This window comes from Gambusia affinis, linkage group LG21 (assembly GCF_019740435.1).
Source record: "Gambusia affinis linkage group LG21, SWU_Gaff_1.0, whole genome shotgun sequence".
NCBI classification, from domain to species: Eukaryota; Metazoa; Chordata; class Actinopteri; order Cyprinodontiformes; family Poeciliidae; genus Gambusia; species Gambusia affinis.
This window is the reverse complement of record NC_057888.1, coordinates 14158504-14182768: the sequence shown is the minus strand read 5'-3', so window position 1 is coordinate 14182768 and position 24265 is coordinate 14158504. Positions and strand designations below refer to the sequence as shown.

The window sequence follows — 24265 nt, the reverse complement described above, 5'->3', positions numbered from 1 at the left end:
GATCATCTTTGATCAATACTATGCCTATGTTAGTTCTAAACCTTTAAGTCTAAATAAACTAAAGATTTATTGCTAATTTTTGTTATGAAAATATTTTATGTCTGTCTATTTTAGATATCAATAAAAAGACCTAATCGTCTTATCAGACTTTGCTCAACTTAGTTAAGCATGCTTTCACAATTTGACATTGCAGAAAGGTTTTTTCCTCAGAGTATTTTTTTTTCTTGCACATGTTTTTCCTTCAAGTAATTGTCGAAATCCAGCATACCTGTAGCGTGACAGTACACACTGTGTTGGAGGCTTCTAGTCTTCTGGAGGGTGGCTTGTTATTTAAATGTCAACCCACAAAATTTGTGCACCATTTTATAGAGTTTACTTAGCAAATAAACATTCTCAGCCTGTAAATCTCCTGCTGTCTTGTGTCTCATCTATTGATTTTGAAATGTCATCCTGTTTTAAGGAGGCATTCGTTTTCACTTCATCATCCTCATTGCCATTTCTCTGCTGCTACTTTGGATTGATCTGTCACATTTTGCTGGCCTTTTGCCTCTTCACTGGTTTTTATTTCTATTCCTCTTTTCGTCTCACTCATTCTCTCACTCTCATGCATGCCTCTCTTCTAGAGAATGGTTTCACATCTTTGCCAGGTGAGTCTTTCACGCACTCATCTGCATGGTTCTGACGTGTAGATTTAAGCGACTTATGGCCAACTTTCTCCTGAAGCTACAACTGCTAAGAGAGGTGACAAAAAAGTGCATTAAATAAGTAAATACATAAAGAGTGTAAGGAAATCCAGAATTATTTCCAATAAAAAAATTCTTGAGTTTTGCTGTCTTGCTGTGCAAGATTGCCAAAGTTTAGCAGTTTTAGCTTTTTAGGGGTTTTGTGTGATTTTCCTGCTTATTTTCTACTAGTTGCTGAAGCTTTTCTATTCCTGATGTTGGAATATTCTGGTTGAAAAATCCATACGAGTTAATTAATCTTAAACATGTTTCCAACAAGTACAGTTGAAATCAGAAATGTTCATACACCGAATAAAAAGACACTTTTTGTTTCTCACTATTTGAAGTTAAATCAGACCAAGCATCAGTTTTAGGTCTGTTAGAATTAGTCAAATTACATCTATTTCCTGAAAGCCACATTAATAAGAAACATGTGAAAGAAAACCCAAATGGTTTGCCTTTTGTTTTATTGTTTAGTTTTTATTCTTTTTTTTTTTTACTTTTAAAACACTTTGCGTGTGAAATGTGCTCTATAAATAAAGATTGATTGACTGATTGATCCAAGTCATGAATTTCAAAGACATTGCTACCAAATACCTTTGAAAAGTATGTAAGCTTCTGATTTTGTTTACATTATCTCTCGAATTATTTAGATTTCTCTGACATATTTTCAAGGATTTTTTTTTTGATTGTCATGCCAGCTTTGCTTGTTTGTGGTACAAAATCTGGACTCAGGTCCCAGATTAAAATCAAATACATAAATAAATAATAAAGTAATTCTAACTTACCTGAAACAAAAGAAGTTTGATCTAATTTAACTTCAGAGAGTGATCAGTGATAAACAAGGGTGTTTGTGTCTTTTTATTCGGTGCATGTCAACTTTCTGGTTAAAACTGCAAGGATGTTTTTATTTATTTTTTTATTTTTTATTTTTTTACTGTCAAGTTTCACCTTGCATACATATTGATACCCCATAAACTCATTCACATTTGTCATGTTTCAGCACAAACATCTGTCTATTTTATTGGGGGAAAAAAAAAGATTTACCAGCACAAAGAAGTAAATAACTGAAGAAAAGTTACTTTTGCAACTTTTAGAACACCACATGTACCACCATTGCAAGAATAGACTCTCAAATCTTTGTCAGTAAATTTTTTTAAAGCTTTCCACTGATTCTCAATATATTTATTTTTTATCCTGAATTATCCTGTATGTAGGTCCTTCCATCTGCCCATTAACTTAGACCAATTTCATTGTTTTTGCTGAGGGGGGAAAAAACGGCATGTTCACATTATGATGCTGCCACCACCATGTTTTTCTTTGTAACATGTGAAGGGGGACAATTTCTGCAGCCACAGCATTTTGAATATAAAAACTTACATTTTGGTGGCTGAATACAAATGCACACCTCACTTTTCAGATTTTGCTGGGGAAAAACGTGTTTAATTACTTTACGGTGCTCTATCACAGTGTGAAAAGTTCATGAGGTATGAATACATTTGCAAGGTCATTTCAGCTGTACTGAATCAGAATTTAAATGTCTCTCTGTCCTGTTGGTTATCTCAGACAGTAGATAACGATATTGAAGAGCAAGTGGTATAGAATGTGGAGTGGAGGGGGGAGTGTTGAAATGGGTCACGCAGTAACCGTGGCACCCCTTGAGCTAAAACAACAGACACCTGCACAGGTGTACACACTGACTACCTGCATGCAGTTTGTGTTTATGTCTGTCTATTGTACACAAATACAAAGTATTTGAATCTTCGAACCGTGTTGAAACGTGATACATCACAATTTGTGATTGTCTAAAAGAGGTAAGTGTGATTGTAGTAAATTGCAGTTTCACTGCTTTGCATATCGCCTTGGCAATGTAAGCATAGTGAACCTAAAGCCGTTAAGAAGCTCCTAATCTCCTTCCTAAATCAAGGTAAACAAAGCAAAGGGAGAGGTTGATGAGAAATAAAATTACAGGGAAACACTAATGCTTTGGAGCCCCTCTTTAGTGTTGTGGACTTTGCTCTGTGTCAGTTGGACTCGCAGATCATTACCCCATGTATTCATAAGCAGAGGCAGCTGCTCACACTTTTACTTTGCAACTTGAAACTTTGTGCCCACAAGCCAGGGGACCAGACTTTAGTTTAAATGTGACACCCACTGAAAAGCCAAATATGTTTGACCTGAAACGGTGAGTTGTTTCAGACTGCCTGCCACCTGGCTTTGTTATTAGACTCTGTAAATCAGTAAACATTGTGTTAGTGTTTCAGGTACAACATTGTATTGTAGTGCTGGAATTTGAACTACATCCAATTATTATTACTTTTTTTTTTGTAGTTTTGTTCTAAAACATCAACTTCTCTATTTCATTTTGTACATACACAAAAGTACACCAATGAGAATTTTGTGGCCAATTTCCAATCTCACAGTATTACAAAGTATTTTTCAAAGATGAGATCAGTTTTTTTAGTTTTTTTTTTTCACAAACTGTACTAAAAAAATTTGTCTAGATCGAAAAAGCTTGGGAATTGTATTATTCTCTTGTCGCTATATAAACGTACCAGACTTATCTAAGATCGGGCTGCACAGTGGCGCAGTTGGTAGAGCTGTTGCCTTGCAGCAAGAAGGTCCTGGGTTCGATTCCCGGCCGGGGATCTTTCTGCATGGAGTTTGCATGTTCTCCCTGTGCATGGTGGGTTCTCTCCGGGTTCTCCAGCTTCCTCCCACAGTCTAAACACATGACTGTCAGGTTAATTGGTTTCTCTAAATAAAAGACCAGGATTCCAACCCAGCACCTTATTACTGCAAATCAACAGCACTGCCAGTTTTACATGGAAAATAATACATATCAGATTTCTAATTCAAATGAATTTGAGAGACACAAACCATACAGCATCTGTTGTCGAGGGGCCTGGCATCTTGGGCAAGGTAACATCTTGTTTGGCATCACATTTGTCTGTGTTGTGCAGCAATTTGACCTAAGTATGTTTTAAATTGAAATTCAGTTAATTTCGTCTATAGTGCAGTCCGTGAATGTCAGTATGGAGTAGCTCTGGTCTTTGAAGAGAAGCATTGAGCCAATTTGTTGCTTGGCCTCATTTTTCCCAGAGTGTTTCCCAGAACAGGTCAGTTTGGTATGTTTAACGTCCTGAAGGAGTCTGTCTTCCAGAAACACAAGGGTTCGTACTCGACTAAAGTCGGGGTGGTTTCAAGGATCTTAGATGTCTATGAATTCCTTCGGTCATTTAATCTTTTAGGAAACTGCTCTCATGAAGTAGTTTCAGAAGCCAAGGCAAAAATTGATTAAATGTGACAGCTAGATTTGTTTGAACTCAGTTCCTTTACAACTTCTGAACACATGAACTGATTTCACCCACACAGGACTTGTCATTAGCCACTTAAAACCATCCAGTGATACTACATTATTGGATTTTTCTTTAGTTTGTACAAGTCCGCCAGCCTGGCACTAGCTTCACAAGGTCGGTCTAGCTTTGAGCATTGAGCGAGTGACTCACCAGAACCCTATCTTTACCCAGTCCTCTCGATAATGTCCTAGTGTCAGTGTTCCGCTTGCTCCTCCAGAGCTTGGCAGGAGAATATTATATCTTCTCGGAAAGGAAGAAAAAAAAAATATTTTTAACTCTGTTTGCACTCTTTAATTTTGGTGTGTTCGTAGGGAATGTAGGACTGACCGCAGTTTGGCCATGGAGGCCCTCTATCAAGGGCAACTGAGCACTCTCCCTTCTGGCTAGAGGTCCCATGAACTCTGCCTGAACTCTGGTGTAGAGCTCAGATTTAGGAGGGGAGCTTGATGTGTGTGTGTGTGTGTGTGTGTGTGTATGTTTGTCTGTCAGTATCCAACTGTGTCTGTGTGTGTGCATGCAGTTTGTAAGCTTCTACAGTACATAACATTAAATGTGTGTGTGACTCCAACGCTGAATGAGTCCTTATAAGGCCGACATGATATTTGAGGTAAGCAAGTTTTCAACGGCATTAAAGGACCCCCTATTTTCCAAAAGTTACCCTATGTGTCGTGTTCTGCCTGTGACGTTCCAATTTTCTTCCTGTTTTTATTGACCTAACCTCCTCCTTTATTGCTTCGGCTTTTCCATTGACTAACCTGCTCAGTATCAACCACCTTTTCTTCTTCTCTTTTAAACTGCTTATGAAAGGTGTTTAATGTAATATGACACCTTCTGTTTGTCTTCTTCTCCCCTCAGGAGCTGATTCCCCTCATATTGTGCACTGCATGTCTTCACCCAGAACCTAAGGAGAGGGACCAGCTCCTCCACATCCTCTTCAACCTGATAAAGAGACCGGATGATGAGCAGAGGTAATTGTGTATATTGTAAACATAATGGACACCATGTTTAATTGTTCGGTCTCTTTTTAGGTTTTGCCATCCTGCTTAGATGAAGGAAAATAATACAGTACTCGTGTACTGATGCTTTCTCATATAAGTGGATTTGTGTGCCCGTAGACAAATGATCCTGACGGGCTGCGTTGCATTTGCAAGACATGTGGGTCCCACTCGAGTCGAAGCCGAGCTGCTTCCTCAATGTTGGGAACAGGTACAGTACATTCACTTCAATCATCATCATTTTTTGTTCACTTGGCACCACTGAATTTCATTGCCTTTCAAAAGATATGTATATCCCTAGATCTTTTCACGTTTTCTCATGTTACAACATCCATCCATCCATCTTCTTTACAACCTTCTCCCTAACGGGATCAGGAGGGGCGCTGGTGCCTATCTCCAGCATGACATTTCGGGCGAGAACCATCAGTTAATTGCATATGTAATGTTTTCCCTTCTTGTTTCATATTTTACTCTAGACAAAAAAAAATACTTTTATGTTCTTTTAAGCTATTTTACCATTTATCCAGGGTCAAAGGTCAAGATTTTTAATCATTTCATTTATTTTGAGTGTCTAATACCCCATACAGATATATATTCAAATGTAAATTATGCAAGAGATGTCCTAAGCCTTGATGCAAAATGGAAACTATAAAGAAATCACTTTGTTTCAGTCAGAAATCTGTTTAGTGCTGCTCTCTGATTATGAAAATTGCTTTCAGGGCTTTGTGAGAGACCCTGGCATGAAAGAGATAGCATTTTTGTTTTTATTGCCACCTGTGCAACCACACTCATGATCAACAGAAAGCTATTGCCGTGGCAATGGCCGCTGCCAGCCGTCCAGAGGCTGAGAATCTGCAGACAAAGACAAACTGTGGTTTCCACAGGGTCAGCATGTTTATGACACTCCACTTGTTTCCATTCCTTTGTGACTGCAACCCCAGTCTGTCTGTCTTCCTTTTCAACTTATGTTCCTCTTTTACATTCAATATTTGTATGTGTACATTTGGCCTCCACAGATTAACCACAAATATCCTGAGAGGCGGTTGTTGGTGGCTGAAGCCTGTGGAGCCTTAGCTCCGTACCTGCCTGTAAGTTTAAACTGAGCACAGAGTTCAAACGAGGATTATGTAGCTTTGTTGGTTTCTCTTTTTTTTTTTTTTTAAACCCTCACTTCTTCCCTCTTGTTTTCAGAAGGAAATCCGTAGCTCGCTGGTGTTGTCTATGCTGCAGCAGATGCTGGCTGAGGACAAGGCTGACATGGTCAGAGAGGCTGTGGTCAAAAGTCTGGGTATTATTATGGGTTACATTGATGACTCTGACAAATACGCCCAGGTAAATATCCTGGGAAGAGGAATGTAAATCATGGCTTTCTTTTTAATCCCACTCAACTGATCCACACAAACTGCCACTTTATCCTTTGCAGGGGTTTGAGTTAATGCTGCTCTCGCTTGGGGACCCATCAGAGCGGGTGGTCAACGCAGTCCATCAGGTCTTCATTCCTGCCTTTGCTGCCTGGACCACAGAGCTGGGCACCCTGCACACTGCACTCATACCTTCTCTGCTGGCTCGTATAGAGAAACTGCTAACAGTTGAGTTTCTGTGTGTTGCTTTATTTGGGTCTGCTGTAGTTTGCTTTTCATGCTAACTGAGACTTCTCTCCGCAGCAGGGAGAACACGGACTGGATGAGCACAAACTTCATGTTTTCCTGTCAGCTCTCCAGTCCCTTATTCCGCCTCTGTTTGCAGTGGTGCTGCAGAATGCACCCTTCACCAGCAGAGCCAAGCCACACGAAGACATACCTGCAATAGAAGGTAAAATGCCCAAGAACGCGTACACATCTCTGTTTACAAAAACTGCAATAGGTCAGCAGAAGCTTTAGCCGAAAGATGGGGTGAATGAGCAGCGTTTGTCTGTCACCCAGTGACCCGGTTCCCGAGGCCAGCCTCTCCTCTTCAGGACATGGCTATCATCATTGGGAACAGAGAGCTGCTCAGCTCCCTGCTGCTCCTCTATGACCACCAACTGGAGCATGAAGGAACCACTGGCTGGGAAAGCCTGCTGTGGGTGGTCAACCAGCTGTAAGATATACACACATGAGCACTTAATGTAAAACCTACTAGATAAGGGGAAATTAACAAAGGGTTGAGAAATTCAACAAAATTTTAATGACTCATTTAAACTTGTTTTCGAAGATTTCAACTAATGTAAATAGATGCATTTAGACTGTGGCTTGCACATGCATGCTGCTTGAACTTACTCCAATTTTGACAATGGACTCCCACAAACTACACTATTTTATGGAGATTATAAATGATAGACTAACTTGTCACATAAGCTTTTCAAAACATATAAACTATAAACTCAGTTAGTCGTTTATGGGAGGCTTGTTCCAGGAAACATTTCTTTGTGACTGCAACAACAGCTTTACAGAGCAGTGCTGAATACATGCCGCACTTTTCAGATTTCTGTCTGAAAAAAAAAATTGGAACAGTGTATCATTTGTCGGTGTCTTTCATAAAATCCCAATAAAATACAATTAAGTTTATAGATGTGACGAGACAAAGCATAGAAAGTGTAAACGCTGTTAATATTTGAAAGCACTGTTTTCAGTAATCTATACATATTAAACAATGGATTGAAATTTTCACAAAATTGTTAACTTAATTCCTGTGTGTGTTTTGTCCAGCCTTCCTCAGCTCATAGAGATTGTGGGTCGCATCAACGTGACTTCATCAACCTGCGTTCACGAGTTCTCCCGCTTTTTCTGGAGGTTCTGTCGCACGTTTGGCAAGATCTTCACCAACACTAAGGTAAACTCCAGTCAACTACCACATGTCATATCACGTAGTCATGGTTTTCTCTGTTGGTTTATTTTATGAGTCTAAGTTTCAAGTCTAGTGCTATTACTGTATCAAATGTTTTAGCTTGCCAGTATTCACAGCAAACAAGCTTTTTTTTTTCTTTTTTCAAAGACTCACCATAGATGAGTGACATGGATGTACTGTGTGTGTCGTCTGGTTTGTTTAGGTGAAGCCTCAATTCCAGGAGATTCTCAGACTATCAGAAGAGAATGTCGGTGAGGGCTATTTTACTTTCTCTCATTTGTTTTGTGTGTTTATATATTGTTCTAAACTCTCTCAAGAGAATGTTGATAGATGAAGTTTAAACTCCAGACAATCGATGTAAACAAGCTATTTGGAGTCAGCGTTGGGTGTTCCCCCTCTTCTTATTCTTCTTGTTTCTCTTCTGTTGTTGTTGTTTTTAATTCCAGACATGGTTCTGCAGTTATAACGGTGTCCTTGGTTTCATTTAGCTGCCAAGTCATTTAGCGTTGGTATTGTGGCCATTTATGAAATGTGTTTTCATCTGAAACTCTGTCAGTGTTGAGGTTATCCTGATCTTTACATAGCATGGGTCTTATTCTGTGGGTTTCTGGAAGACCACAATACAATAGAAGGATAATCAGGCCACATTTCTTTCAGACTAAGTCATGGTAAGAAATGTGGGCCATTATGCGATTCACTGCCAATCATCTCCCCATATATGTATGCTGTTGATTTTTTTTTTTTTTCCATTTTAATAATTAACCAAGCGCTATGAAAGGATGCTAAAGCACATGTGTATTGGTTTGATGTAATAGTTTGATCATTGTACGTTGCTTTAGAAACACATTTCTACAGAAGGACTATTTTTATTTTCTTCTTGTAATTTATTCAAAAGCTGAATTTCTTCCATACTGTTTTAACATTAAGTACTGTTGTTTAATAAAATTTTCTCCACTTTGTGTAGTTCACCTAACTTGTATTTTTCATTGCTCTGTCAGATGCCTCAGCAGGGAACGGCATACTGACCAAAGCTACAGTCCCAATCTATGCCACTGGAGTGCTGACATGTTACAATCAGGTAACTTTAAATCTGCAGAGAGCCTAAAGCTGTTTTTTATGCGAGATGCGCCAATATTTGATGGGCTTACTAGTTTATCCGTTTTATTAAAGACCACAACACTTACAAATTCATTTGTGTAAGTTTTATTTTCATTCACAACTTAAATGTAACAAATGACGACCATAAATGAAATAATTTGTTAGAGATTACCCGATATAAAGTGGTAGTGTTGAATCTAGAATAAAATTGAAATAAGATTATCCACATTCATGCAACAAAAGTCCTGTTCTTTTCTTTTTTTTCACTCAACCGAAAATGCATCAGCAAACATGCTGTTTTTTTCATAATGATATTGATTAATTTTTCTTCTAAATCTAGTATCTTTATGCATTGTGTAATTGCACACCGGGTACCAGAAAATTAGATTGAAAAAAGTCTAATTTCTTGTAAATAACACAAATTTAGGAAATGCTTAAAAACGTTAATACAGTAAAAGGATAATCATTTTGTGTATTGGAACCAGGGATGCATTATACATCATTAGCATCGGTATCGACCGACATTAGTAATATTTTGACATATCAGTCTAAGTTTTTTTTATCACTTTTTTCTCATAACATAACAGCAGTATTAATATCTGTTTTCATCCCAAATTTTCATTTTGGTGCCTCCTACTCTTCTAAAAGTACATACATATGTGGATATGAAAATGCTAGTATATTAGTTTGATATGTATTCTGATGATGTGACTGATCAAATCTATGCAGGAGGAAGACCGCAAGCTGTTGGTGGGATTCCTGGAGGATGTCATGACGACTCTCTCTCTGTCTCATGCTCCTCTTGACAGCCTGAAGGCCTCCTTTGTAGAGCTTGGGTAAGACACAAACACACAAATAAATACATATGACATATTGATAATTAAGTAGATGACAGCTAAGTTTGTCATTTCATGTTTTTGTCCATGTCAGTGCCAACCCAGCGTATCATGAGCTGCTGCTGACTGTTTTATGGTACGGGGTTGTCCACACATCTGCTCTGGTGCGGTGTACCGCAGCACGAATGTTTGAGGTACAAACTGATCTCTTATATTGATTTTTCTTCATGTACCAGAATATTTTTTGTCACATTCTTACTAAGACATTGAAATAAATAATGTAATATGTTTTGTAAGCATCAAAGAGTAAATATAATCTTCTTTATTTAATGTACTTAAGAATTATTTATAGTTCTAATTTATTTGATTTTTTAAAATTATTTAAATAGGTTATTAATTATAAAGTGACTATATAATTCTCCTATATCTGCAAGTATTTAAATATTTGCCTGCAGTTTTTAAACATATATTTACCGTTCTGCAGTATGCATCTATGTTGATGTTCATCTATTTGCTGTAAATGTGCTAGCTTTGCTTTCTGCTGCTGTTGCTGCTTAAGATGCATATGATATTAAGCGGTTGTGTCTTTTGAATGTAAGTGAAGACTTTAGCAAAATGTTCTCAGCCCTCTGGTTCCAGCTGTAATGGTTAAACCCTCCTCAAGCCAACGTCAGATCTTTCACTACACAATGATCTCAGAAGTTGCTATAAAAATATCTGCTCTGTATTAAACCACTGAGGTCAGCAAACTGAGAGTAGTCTGGAACATTATTTTTACTGTCAGAATTTCAGGCCTTGTAGAAACAGACATTATTGCTGATCTGCAATAATTACCTGATTGGGATGCTTGAAACCTCTTGAGGCAAAACATTCAAACTGAGGTCTGTGCAACCTTTAGATCAGATGTTGGCATAAGGGTCTAGTTAAAGCAGTGGAACTTTGCTTATCTTTATAATTGGGGGAGGAAGAATGGGAAGCTGTTTTCATGTCCCCTTGTTTTGTAAATTTTGTACCCTTTCCCAAAGCACATCACTGTCACCATCCCATAGTGTACAGTTGTCCACCATCGTTAGGACTGTGGATTGAGGGGGAGGACCTTTACCACAGATGCCAGATCAAATTCCCTGCTTTTAAAATTTCCTGATTTTAATTGGATGAACTAATGTGATCTGGAGTCTGTGGAAAGAACCCACGGCTTTGAGCTCGCTTTACCGTAGTTGAATCTGAGCTAGAGTATGAGTGGATGTGTGTGTGAGTTTGTAGAACTGTATGTACACACATTTGCCTGATTTGTAGTGCCGTTCTGTGCCTTGCAGCTATAGTTCTTGTCATTGTATATCACTTTATTTCTATCTTTTTTGTGTTTTGTTTTTTCTTTTTCCCTACTTTCTTTCGTTTGCTTTTTTGTTTTGTTTTGTTTTTCTTCTCTGTCTTTTGCCGGTGTTGCTCGCTCTTGTCCCAAACGCCCCACCCACCTATGTGACTTCACGGCTGGCTCTGTCCAATCCGATCAGCTGCTGGTGAAGGGGGTGAATGAGACGCTGGTAGCTCAGAGAGTGGTGCCGGCTCTCATCACACTGTCTTCCGACCCTGAAATGTAAGTGGATCAACAGTAAAACAATGCTGCGTCTCTTTCCCCCTTCTCTCCGCCGCCTGAGAACTATCGCACTAGAACGAGTCTGCACCTGCGTGGAGCAAATTTTACCGCAAAACTTGATCATTTCTAACGGCATTACGTAATCCCTCTTAAGATTCAGGGTTTCAGTGAGACCGTTTGCATTAAATTGGCTTTGTTTTATAGTTTCAAGAGGCTCCTGTTTAGGTTTGGGCTGTGCTAGGGTGGTTCTAATGCGCAGCCACTCTTCACACAAATTTTCTGCAAGTGTTCGTCATCAACCTGCAACACTAGCGCATGCCAGCTCTCATCGCCTCACCTGTCTCTTAACACTAACCCGTTCCCTTCAGATCGCTGCATGCAATACCATCCAACAGCATCACCCCTGCATGTTCACTTGTTACTCCCAACCCCTACTCTTCCTCCCCCTCCCTCTCCTTGTTGAAGCAGGGCATCTTCTAAAGGATTCTATTGGTGGTTGGTTATAATTTTTGCCCCATCTCTCTATTTATCCTGTCACCCTGTTCTTTTTTTTTTCTTTCACTCTATAACCTGTATTATCCCCTCTATCTCTTCTCACTCTCACCTCTCCTTTCCCGTACCTCTCCCACTCTCTCATCCTGCTGTGTGGTGGGTTTGCAGTTGGTTCTTCGAGGCATGAGTGAAGCATTAGTTGACCGTCGGGCGGCTCCAGCCCTAATAACACTGTGCAGTGGGCCTGAATTGTGAGTTAATCAATGCAAAAACAGAAAGAAAAATCATTGTCATTTTGTTGGCTGCATCCTTACAGTGTAACATGGTTGGTTTGTTTACATTTGCCTTAGCAATGCCATGTGTTGGATCATATTTAACCTGCAGAAAGATGAAATGGAACTGAAAGACTTTTAATGACAACATTTGTAGCAACCCTGTTGGAATGCAGCCTCTTTCATACCATCATTCTATGTAAATACACATGTTTGTACATACAGTTGGCATGAGCTTCTACATTAAACCTGTACACAATTTTAGTATTAATATCTTACTAATTGCGTGTAACTTAAAAAAAATGTTGTACAGTTGGCAGAATATAAGAAAAAATCAGAAATTAAATATTTTTACAATTACAGTGGCCATGAGAGGATACAAATTTAACTTCATTTAACAACCACTCACTGAAGAGCAATTTCCCAATATCTAAAACAGCTCAAGTAATAAGCTATATTATTGATTGCAATGTGCATCAAATTTTACTACCTGTGCTTCAGATATTTTGACATAACTAGTCAGTTTAAGACAAATGTGCTGTAAATGACAGACTGAACATTAGTATTATTTGAACACATATGCTAATTAGTCTCATGGTCCATTTTACTTAGCAACTATCAGATTAAGAAGGATGCAAAGCTTTACGGTTGGGAATTGTTAAACTGCTTTGCACCTTTTAGGATTTAGTTAAAGATGTCTGAAATCTCCTCTGGAGTAGATCCCAGTTTTATTAGTCCTTATCTGACTTCTTCATCCCAACACCTTTCTTCTCCAAACTATAATCACCGTGAGAGCCCATATGTGCTCAGTGACAATCACTTAGACGCACATAGACAGGATCTACTGTCAGTCTTTGATGCACATTCTTCTTTGTCATCAGCTAGCTTGTAGTTGCTTCCCCCAAATGAAACACCATTGGACAGTGTGGCACACACTGGCTTAGTAGTCTGCGCAATGGGCCTCAAATGCTGTCAATTACATGTAACATACTGACTACTATCAAGTACTCCATAGATCCTCACTTTAGGAAATCTTTAGTTTTTAAGCCATTTTATAAAGTTGACTGTTATCTTTTGTGTGTTATTCGTTAGTTAAGAAACAACTAACTCTGTCTCTCGACTCAACACTAAATGTCAGGTTTGATCTGATGTTATCTGCAAATTGTTGCTCTTTTTGTTTTAAAACCCTGAAAACTCAAGGCATGTGCTATAATCTTGCATCACTGTCCTCATTTACCGACCATAGGGCACATTTTTAATACCTTACCACAATTGAGTCGAGTTAATCATTAGTAGTGAGACCACCTCCATTGCAAATGCTCAGTCAGTAGTAAGCTCACTGTACTGTACGGCACCAAAGCAGGTCGTACAGCCCAGACAGGGATGCAGAAATCAGGTATAGGTATTGGAGATTAGTTGTCCAACTGCCACCTTCGCTCAGCCTAAATGTTACATCTGCTCATGAAAGAAGCTAAACGGAGCTTGAACGAGCTACACAACAACCACCTCTGTCTTATTTAGGGCTTCAGTCAGCTCATTACACTCTTAAGCGCTGCATTTGGATGAAACATAGAACACATGTTAACCACAGTAAACCTACTCGTTTGTGGTTTTGCTCATTGTAGACCGAAGGTGCCACTGAATTAAGGAATGTGCATAAATACATAATTTAAGTTTTGGAATCAGGTTGCATCTTTGTTTGAAAACCTGAAAGTGGCCTGGGAAACCTGTAGGAGTCTCTCCACTGATGACAGCCTTTGCAGCCACACGAGCCGCTTTAGTGGGATCTGAACACCACAATCTACTCCTGCAAATGGTTTAAAATACTGGGCATCTTTTTGCAGATAACATTTAGGTCTTTCTGGTTGTGGTTTGAAGTCAAATTATTTAGAAAAATGAAAAACTAACAGAGTGACGCAATAGCAGAAAGTGGTCAGTGTTTTGTTTTGTGTGTTTTCCTGCTGTTTGCAGATCAGTTAGGATTGCCACTATTCCTGCCTTTGGTACCATCATGGAGACTGTCACACAAAAAGAGGTACGAAAATTAACAGCCGATTTAAGACTTTACATTTATACGCTAACGATGCGGTTGTTTCATGGTGATTTTCCACATGTGTGGAAAATATCAGCTAATGCTTTACGTGTTTGTGCGTAGCTGCTGGAGCGTGTGAAAATGCAGCTGGCATCGTTCCTTGAAGACCCTCAGTACCAGGATCAGCACTCTTTGCACATGGAGATCATCAGGACGTTTGGAAGGGTCGGTCCTAACGCAGAGCCGCGCTTCAGAGACGACTGTATGCACCATATGCGCCATAAAACCCTCTCCCGTACTTCACAGTCATGTTTTTGCGATGTACACTAAGGTTTTGTTTCTGTCTTTGACTTCTTTGTGTCCCTGAAGTTGTTCTCCCGCACCTTCATAAGCTTGCATTAGCCAACAACAGCCAGTCGGTGGAAGGCAAGAGGATTGACATCGCCATCCACCTGTTTGAGGCCTACAGTGCCCTCTCCTGCTGCTGTATCCTTCATTTTTCTTGTCTTGATTCTAGGGCTGCAACTAACGATTATTTTAGTAATCTATTGTTCTATCAATTTTCTGATGATTGACTATTCTGATTTTTGATCAGCTATTCTGATGCTTAATTGATTAGTCAGATTAAAAGAAATTGGCACATTTTGCAGATTTAACCACTTAGGCCTTTCTTAGACAATGTTGGAAATATGTTAAAATATATTTATAAACAAAGAATCCAATTACTTTTTTTTTTCTTTTTTTTTTTTTAAATAAGAGAGTGCATGTTTTTGTATTTTGTGTCACAAAATGCAACAACATAGCATTTCTTTAGTGTATTCTTGATCATTTGTAGAAAATGATGCATCTTTAACAAGAAATACTGTCTAGTGGTCTGTTTTTTTTGGGGGGGGATTAATATTTGGATAGCAAAAGATTTTTTTTTCTTCTTTCATTTTTCAGAATTTGAACCAGGTCAAGCTAGAACTGCTACCTTACAAGTTCTGTTAAAATCTATTTACACACAGTGCAAAATGCAACATTTCTTTTGAAGTTTTGGCTTATTTACTGTTCTGAGGGTGGTGGTCTTTCAGCAAATGAGCATGTGTGTATGCCAATTAGCAATTACTAAATTAGATGATAATTATTTAAAATTAGTTTATGTATTTACTCTCTTTGTCATGTGCGAGTCAGTGTGTGACTGGATAAAGAGCTCACCATGCTGCTCTGGTTTGCTCCTGGATGTTGACCCAGTTGCTGGTACGTATCGGTGTGGTCTCACTGCCTGAGAGTGTGGTTGACTGTGTACGTTGGCTGGGTTTGCCTGTCATTTGGCAGTAGGAGAAAGGAAAAGCAAGCTGTCTCCATTCTGGGGATACAAGTAATTACAGGGTTGGTTCGGTAAAGGAAAGGATGAGAGCAAGAGAAAGTGTGTGAAGAAAAACAGCAGCTACAATCCTCAGCAACTGTTCTCTGGATAGATCCTCATTTACGTTGCATTTGCTTTACCTCTTTCATCCCGCTCTACTGTGATTCTTTTTCCTTCTCCCGGCCGCGCCTTTCCTCCATCGGCCGTGCCACACCCAGGTCCAGAACACACAGACAGAGCCCAGCTGGCCTGAGGTTCATTCCTGTGGATTTTTGTTAGGCTGTCATTTCAGTGTTGTCGTGTCCAGGAGGTGTAGCCCTAACCTCACAGGGTATACCTCCCACTGTACTTTTTTTTTTTTTTTTCTTGTAATCAGTGTGACAGGCTCTGAAGCTGTACATTCCCATGTCTAAAAATACACGTTTGTTCACCGTTCTTCCCTCATAGGCCCCTCAAACTTTGACATGTGGCAGAGCCAGGGCAGTTGTGGATAGGTTAGCAGCATTACCTTTATTCCACTTTTTGTTTTCAGTGGCAAGAGGGAAAAAAGAGTGAAAGATACAGAACATAACATTTTCTCAGTACATTTACTGTTATTTTATTTTATATTTTCTTATTTCACATAGATATTGAAAATATCTAAAAATGAAATTAAAAATCTTGGGTTTGAACAGCAGTTAAGCTTTCAAAATGTTTACACAATTAGCAAGGGAGAAACATCAAAGCTAAATAAAATACATTTTTGATTCAACTTTAAAACTATATTCGCATTTGGTTCTGACAAAACAACTTGCTTTCAATAGTAAAAGAAATATTTTTTACAGGTTCTATCTGTTCCTGCTCACTAGATTAAAAGCCTTAGTTTTTTTCACCATTATCGAGAACTGGAGTCCTTGACTTGCATCAATCAAAGCCAATTGTTTGGGGGGATTTTTTTGTTTGTTTTTTGTGTTTTTTTTGTTTTTTTTGTTTTTTTGCTTGGGAATGTTCATTTAAATTGACTGTACGTTTCTTCTGTAAAGTGGTATAATTTTATGCACAGAAACAGAAAAAAGTATGGTAGTATGCAGCTATTTATCGTAAAATAAAAGTAAACTTTTCCATTTATATGTGGAAAAAAATGGATACATTTGAAATAAAAATAAAATGGAAAATGTTAAATTTTAAAAGCATGGACTTTATACCTGGAATTCATGTTTCAAATCTGAGGAAGCCATCTGCGTAGTGGTCTTATAGGATGGTCTTAATCAGTGACTGTGTTTTTCCTCCCAAGAGGTTTGGGGGAGTTTTGATCAAATAGTTTCATGTTTGTTGAGTCAAGTTGTGCATCCCATGCTTCTCTGGGAGTTTTTCTGGCACAAAATCACCTAAGGAGTTCTCTCAGTCTGGTAGCTCCTCCACTGTGATCATGTACCGATTGCTTCTTTGTAAGATTCTCCCATCAATGGAGGCACTATCTGGAGCTCATTCACAGTGATCACAGCCCTTAGGGTGCCATGTGCTGTGCTACTCGGGGAAGTCAGATCTAGCTCATATGTCTAGGTTTTTAAATTGTGCAAAAGTCCAACTTCAAGTGAAAGTTGTTTTCGTTTTTAAAAAAAGCATTTACCTAGAGACAGTTCTGTGCTGAAGATCATCTTCTGAACTGGTGTAGTGCAACTCTTCTTAGTCACATCACTTCCATCCAGTTTGACAGATGAGTTATGTTTAAACTATGATCACTTTTGAGAAATTTTAATAAAGACAGACTGATTAATTAAAACATCATGAGCTGCTGGAGTGGTATGCACCAGAACTTAGTATGGTATGTGGTAACAAAGAGTCTGAATCATAATGGCGCTGGAGCATAGTTGTTCTTTGTGTAACTTTGTCTGTAAGCTATTAATTGAAACCACATTAAGATTTGCTATAAGACAATCTGGAAACTTTTAAAAGCCTGAAAAACCTTCTGTACATGAATACATTTGTGACGCTTCAAATGAACCGGCACTAAGATTTTGCTTTCCTCCTTAACGTGTTGCGTTGTCCAGTCATTTCTGAGGAGGTCATGGTCAACCATTTCCTGCCAGGCCTCAGGTGTCTGCATGCCGACATGGAGCAACTGTCTCCAGAGCATGAGGTCAGGAGATGCACAGACACACACACACACACACACAGACGCCCATACAAACAGGGGATTTCTTCAAATTCACACACACGAATATCTGCATTCTTAAGAACTGCTGCACCAGGCTGCCTCAATTTTTTTATTTTTTTTTATTATTCATAATTCCCAGGGTATCCGTCTGGCTCTTTACATCTTTCACGGAAACACTCAGACACACACCTAAAATATTTATTTTGGTCATCAAGTCTCACGCTATCCAGTTCATGTGAGCATTTTCCCAAGGTGACTAATGATCAGTTGAGCCGTCGCTCTGTACATCCGCTCTGTCCCTATGATCCTGATTCCAGGGTTAAATTATATTTTCCAGGCATTAAACAGGTGCAGCATCTTAGATTTGTCAAGTTTAGTGGGCTATTCGGCATCTCGGAACATCCAGTTAATTTATGTCACGTGGAGGGTACAGATGGAGTTTGTGTAAATCATTTCAGTGTTTTACAGATGTGACATTTCAGCTCAAACTATTTTTTTTCTTTTTTTCTAAAAGGTGATTTTAGGGTCTATGATCAAAGAGTGTGAAATAAAGGTGGAAAACAGAGGAATTTCTGATGCCCAAGGGTGAGTCTCTTCTTCACTGGGAAATGTTTCTATAAGATATTTAAACATTGTATGTCAAAAATGATGCATATCCTTCTCAATGATCAGAGTTTGTATAGATTCATGGGAGGATTCTAGCAAAACCAAACATAAACCTTTCATGTTGTTAAAACTTAAAGATGAATTTAGACCTAAACCCACCAGCTATAATCTTTTTCATCTTCCGATAATAGAACTGCACCATATCACAAGATATTTCATCTTACGCATCATTTTAAAAAGATTAACAGTTTCCAGTTTAATATTTTTTGGAAACAAATACGTTATTATTTTAGATAGGTAAATCTTCATTCATACTGTAACAGTGAGGCCTATGCAGCCATTCTGTCTTTAATTGTCATCATTCATATAAGAAACACAAAGAGAGCAGCAGTAAGATTTATTTATGATTTCAAAGCAAATACAAAATCTTTACTGAGCTAGCATGTGACCTTGTAAAGATTAGCAAGATTAGAGAGTTTAATCTCTATTTGCAAACTCTTCATAATGTAAATAGATATTGTATAAATTGGTTACAGTTTCCTCAACAAAGATTACCATGTACAATAATATGAAACGTTCACTTGTCATAAAAAAAGATTGGATTTTTAACTTTTAAGTTTTAAATTCTGAACTGACCTAGCCCCTTGTTCTATGCTATTTGTTTCGTACAGATGGTCTGATTGTACTATTCCAATATTTATAATTAACTGACAAGCCATTAAATTTGTAATCATTTCACCTGAACTTCTGACATGTAGAGAAGTTTCTCTGGCATGTAACTGACATGTTGATCGATCTACTCCTTGTAGGAACAATTATCCTTTTTATGAAGATTCTAATACAGGGGTAAGGAAGAAAATGAAAGTACTTTAAGAAGTTAGGAAAGCTGAAAAAGCTCAGGAGTCTTCATTTGATCAGCAATGAGCTTATTGACCACAAAACCTAAAGTGTTTCTACGCTGATACAAACACAACTTTCAGTTCTCCTGGAACATGTCTAAAAAAATATTTGTAAGATTTTCATCGGACCAGAAATTCCAACGGTGTTCCACAAAAAAAAAGGATTCACTCCACAGGAAAACTGAAACCTTGTGAAACTCACCATTTTCTTTTATGAGTTCTTCTGAACCGAACGCTGTTTGGTAATGCTGACCACTAACCATAGAAGACTCAACATCATATGCTCATTGGCTCTTGTTTACAGTTGCCGTTAAGATATGATGTTTGTTCTTCTGTTGAGCAATAGAGCAGTTCAGACTGGTGCTGTTAACTTCTCCACTGCATCAGCCAGAGTCGTAACTAACCCAAAAGAGGAACTTAAGGAGCCGTTGGACTGTAAAGATCAGGAGCGTTTCAGCTGGCACGTAGTATTTCCTCTTTAAAAAAAGTCGGGCAGAGTGTAAAACATCTGACAGTAGGAACGTTAAAGATCGAAACGTGGCTGTTTTAAAATATTTTTCAGCTCATGATTTCAACATTTTAATATACAAATTGAAACTATTTTGACCTTTTTTTTTTGTGGTTTTTCCTTTAATAGATCAATTTCTATTGCCTCCAGTTTGGTGGGTGAAGATGCCAAGACCAAGTTTCTGAGTAAGATGGGTCAGCTGACCACCTCTGGAGCAATGCTGGCCAACGTCTTCCAGAGAAAGAAGTAACTGACTGACGTCCGATGAGCCATCGCGATGAACTGACAAAGCCCCCTGTTGTTCCTGGAGGTGTTTTATTTCAGCGAAGAAAGCTCTGGTGCAGCCCAAAGTAGTTACGCAATTGTGTTGCTAAATCAAATACGATGAGACGTGAAAATAATGCTGCAGAGATGCGTACTACTTTAAGAACTGAAGTGTTTGGGAGGGGTTGGGGCGATTTGCAGTGAAAGCCTGTGAAAGCCTTCACCCCTTTTTTGTGCCCACTTTTCACCCTTAATTCTTTATCACGACGTGCGCAATGTCAGGAACTGAGGGTCTGGCTTTATTTGTCAGTGTTAACATTTTCATTTCAGAAATAGAAGCAGGGGGGTGTTAAGCAGAACACTATGGACACTCTGGCAAAGTGATGACAAGGAGCTTGAAATGATCACAGAATTGGATTTAATTTGAACTTTTCGAAGTCATCCTCTCCAGGAATCATAACTCTGAGCTCATACTGCAGGTTTTCATGAAGTACTTTAAAGAGCACCATTTTGTGGTGGAATAAAAAAATGGTGTGGTAACTTGAATTTTTTTGGGAAATTAAGGCAAACGTTTGAACTGCAAGCCTGTGCATCAGTTTAAAATGACTTATACGATGTGTCTGTACTTAGAAGTGTTGCCTACTTGAAATTATTCACATTTGTCTTGCCTTTATTTCTTTGAGGTCTGTATTTGACAGCTTCCTATTTTATTGTTTATTTATGTCTTAATGAAGGAAAAACAAACTTTATTCCAACTTCCAAAGAAATTTGCACTTCACTTTGCTTATTTGTTCTTCATAATGGATTTTTGTTGCTTTAATGTGGATTCTTATACATGATGATCATCACTACCACTTTTTTTTTTTCCCCCTCAATTCTGACAATGTAATGTTGAAGCAAACACTGGTCTTAATGATACCTTCTCTGGCCGTTGCATCTTGTCTGTGTGTTGCTGTTTTTCTGATTGTACTTTTTTTTTTTTTTTCCAAGAATGTTGGTATTTGGTTTTACTGTCTGCTTTGGAGAAGCTCAAAGAGAAACGGCAAATATCTGTATCATACACTGACCTGAGGTGGAGAGTACTCTCTGTATATTTGAAATTTATGTCATGATGTAATAAATGATGGATTGGTTGTGTACTTTAAGGTACTTCTAGAACGTTCTCTGACTTCTCCTTGCACGGCTTTGAACGGTTGCCTTTATGACTGTTCTTGCCGCGGCTCGAGGTGTCGGCAGGTGTGAAAAGCTGTAAAGCAGCCATTTCAAAGGGAGACAAAACAACATGTTTTCTGTCTTTCACGTCCAGCTTTTTGCTGTGGCCTATTGTGCAACCAAAATCCATTTTATGGGACATTCCCAACATCTTAGCCAACATACACCCGCGCACACCCTTACATCTTTTCTCCATAGGAATTCTACCATTAATGTTAACACGGAATCTTGTACAAACTTTATTGCCCTTTCTTGTTGACATTTTAGCCCGTTTCACCACATTGATTTGTGTTTTTAATTAAAAACGAGGAAAAAAAACAAAGCGGCCTTTTATTTATTTAGTGTTAGGCCAGTATCGGTCGGATGTCTATGCGATAAAGAGTAGAATTTGCATATCCAGGCTAATATTCTACAACCATCACTGATAAGTGACCAGGTGGGTAAATACTCGATTCATTCCAGATTGGGAGGGAAGCGGCTCGTGAAGGCGTGCCGCTGCGTCCATTGAGGTGTGTGCGTGTGTGTGCGTGTGCAGGCAGGTGCCTGTGTATCATTTGCATTGATGGTGAATAGTTTGCTTCTTCAAAACAACTCTATGTGTAAAGCTACGGTGACAGTAAATATCCCTACTGTTTTTTTTTTTAGATTTTGCATGTCGGGATGTAATTTAAAAAAATAAAAAAAAACATTCAGTGGCTGCCATGTCCTCAAATGAAGTAAACAACCCCAGGTAGATAGCATCGTCCTACGCAGGACAGTCCTGGGCTGTTTTGGGAAAAAAAAAAAAAACTCGCTTTGATGATCTAATCGATTTTGAAATCCACCTTTGGTAGCAAAACCGGAAGAAAATGTCTCGTGTGTGACTTTAGCAGTTTCTCACATTGACGTGGAGGAATGTTTGCTCCTTCTACACAATACTGCTTCAGATAATTCGGGTTTAACATGATTTGTGCACAGTTTTACTTCGTAGTGATCTTTATAGGTATGCTTGTTGACTCCCCAGCTTTCTGCAGATTTCTTTAAATATTTCCTTAGGTTTCACTGAAAGCAGGGTGACGTCTGTGTACAGCTAGTAGAGTAATTTACCGATTACTTCACAAAACATCACTTTAAACTAATCCCTATAAATTGAGCTGAATATGTTTAATTTCCTTCTGGGGTTAGTGGAGTATGTTTGAATTGAAACTCCTACCACAGCATTCATCCTCGGTTCAAATCTAGATCTTTCAGTATTTATTTTTTCGATCTGTTGGTTGCAGGTTTATTGCCTTGTTACTCATTTAAAACATTTTATTACAGTGAATAAGGTCTTTCAGACACTGTCATGGTCAACGTCAACCCTCCACCACCGTGCTTGACAACAGGTGATGAGTGCTTGTGATTACATGCTGTGATTTGATCTTGACAAACCAGATGCTGTGTGCATTATGGCCTCTACTGCAGCAGTGGGGTCCAAGTTCTTGCTCACTTTTGGGGAGGAGGATGACTCATGAGTCCCATCTGTCCTGAAACAGACGAAGCCATGCAGATGCAATAGGAAAACCACCGGAACATTGTGGCCGTATCTGAACAATATTATTCCACTCTGTGTGGATGTGAGGGTTGGTGTGTATGTTTTTCTTACTTGTGCTCTTGTTACTGTGTCCGTTGGAAACCCAAAGCAATGCCAAGAGCTTCCTTTGAAATCTGTATACAAAAGCAGGCTTTGGATGTTTTGATTTAAGAGAAAATCTGTGTTTTATGTTTCAGTTTATTAAATGTGTTTGTATTTTTCTTTAAATACGACGTCTGAAACAGTCTGTCTCTATGATCTCTATACATTGTTGACTTCTGGTGCTTGCAACACAATCAGCACTTTATAGTTGAGTGCTGATTTTGGTCAGCACTCAACTATAAAGGTTTTGGCCTGTTTGTTTGCCAAGGAGCTGCAGTTTTGAAACCGATTCTGCAAAATGGAGCCAATCACTGCTCCTTACTGGCAGCATTTCAGGTTTAAAGTCATAGAGAGATCACATGTGAATTTTTGTAGTTTAATTAAATTCAACTTGAGGTTTTTGATTGCTAAGAATTAAATCCTAATTGCTACTGCAAACTCGACCACAAAACAGCTCATTTCAGCAAGTTTTCACTGCGACACAGACCATTAACTTTACTGGTAAAATTTCAGCATGTGTTCGTGTTTTTTTTTTGTTTTTGTTTTTGTTTTTGTTTTTTTGGTACACTGAGCTCCAAAAGAATTAGAAAGCTTGAATGATAATGACTTGGTATTTTGCTTCTGATGTCATCAAGCAATCCTGAAAATATCTGCACGTGGATATGAAAGTACATTTATATACCAATCCAAAAATGCTCACTAGTACTGCAGCAGTTCATGACTTTGACTACGACCGAGAAGAAATGATTGCGCAAGCTTAACCAAGTCCTCCAAGAATGCACAGTTTGATTTCAGATTTGCATAACTGTCAACTTGAAGAGATCATGTTCCACACTTTCTCCAACCTTTCATCCCCTCACATGCCAAGGTGGGCTGAGCCATGCAAATTCACAAGGAAATGAATCCAGTGTTGTTTTTCTTTCCTGGGAATAGGGAACAGCTGCATGATTTCCTGGAGGCAATCATTGGACTTCATAAAATTTACTTTTGTTCACTGTGCAGATGAAAACTGTTAACTAGATCCACACTCCAGGAAGTATTTGTTGGCCCCAACCCACACAGGTTCTATGACGAAAACCTAAACAGGAAAGTTAAACCTACCTGCATGTTTTGCCCCCTTTGGCATTTTCATGGGTCCAGCTCTGGTTTCTGTGAGGTCATCGCTCCTCAAGGCTGTGTTGTAGCGTGAGTTTTCACCTGCCGAAGTAACCTTTGTGCGTCACTTGGTGAGTGGGTCTGGGGATGACCCCTGTGGGTGGCGGTGTCCACGCCACAGTTTTGCATGTGAGCACCTCTTGTGTAAACCAAAATGTCAAGTTATTTCCCAAGGGTTTTAATAATTCAATGTTCAGGTTTAGTTTTGGTGCCATAGTTAGATCCACTTCATCACTCTATTATCACTATGGCA

At 38.7% G+C, this 24265-nt stretch overlaps 1 protein-coding gene and 1 long non-coding RNA gene across 9 annotated transcripts in view; one reads left to right on the top strand and one right to left on the bottom strand.

Annotated features, from left to right (window-relative positions):
- Window positions 1-21140, top strand: part of relch (RAB11 binding and LisH domain, coiled-coil and HEAT repeat containing) — a 32403-nt gene extending 11263 nt beyond the window's left edge. For 2 of the 8 annotated variants that reach the window (XM_044105331.1, XM_044105325.1), the window contains 20 exons: window positions 624-647; window positions 4937-5049; window positions 5197-5287; window positions 6093-6164; window positions 6268-6408; window positions 6500-6664; window positions 6741-6888; window positions 6999-7155; window positions 7764-7887; window positions 8105-8153; window positions 8901-8980; window positions 9730-9836; window positions 9931-10030; window positions 11351-11433; window positions 14169-14232; window positions 14353-14491; window positions 14599-14715; window positions 17608-17696; window positions 18229-18299; window positions 19857-21140. In XM_044105331.1, coding sequence (XP_043961266.1) covers window positions 624-647; window positions 4937-5049; window positions 5197-5287; window positions 6093-6164; window positions 6268-6408; window positions 6500-6664; window positions 6741-6888; window positions 6999-7155; window positions 7764-7887; window positions 8105-8153; window positions 8901-8980; window positions 9730-9836; window positions 9931-10030; window positions 11351-11433; window positions 14169-14232; window positions 14353-14491; window positions 14599-14715; window positions 17608-17696; window positions 18229-18299; window positions 19857-19977 — 2055 coding nt within the window. In that variant the 3' untranslated portion in view covers window positions 19978-21140. Of the gene's footprint in view, window positions 1-623; window positions 648-4936; window positions 5050-5196; window positions 5288-6092; window positions 6165-6267; window positions 6409-6499; window positions 6665-6740; window positions 6889-6998; window positions 7156-7763; window positions 7888-8104; window positions 8154-8900; window positions 8981-9729; window positions 9837-9930; window positions 10031-11350; window positions 11434-12093; window positions 12177-14168; window positions 14233-14352; window positions 14492-14598; window positions 14716-17607; window positions 17697-18228; window positions 18300-19856 lie in introns of those variants that run through there. The other 6 variants (XM_044105332.1, XM_044105329.1, XM_044105327.1 and 3 more) reach the window with 5 other exon arrangements.
- LOC122824544 lies at window positions 9247-17566 on the bottom strand. Its single transcript, XR_006369532.1, has 4 exons — window positions 15718-17566; window positions 15427-15577; window positions 11312-11426; window positions 9247-9831 (listed from the first exon to the last, which is right to left on the bottom strand). It is a non-coding gene; the product is annotated as an uncharacterized LOC122824544 (long non-coding RNA).
- Window positions 21141-24265: the final 3125 nt, after the last annotated feature.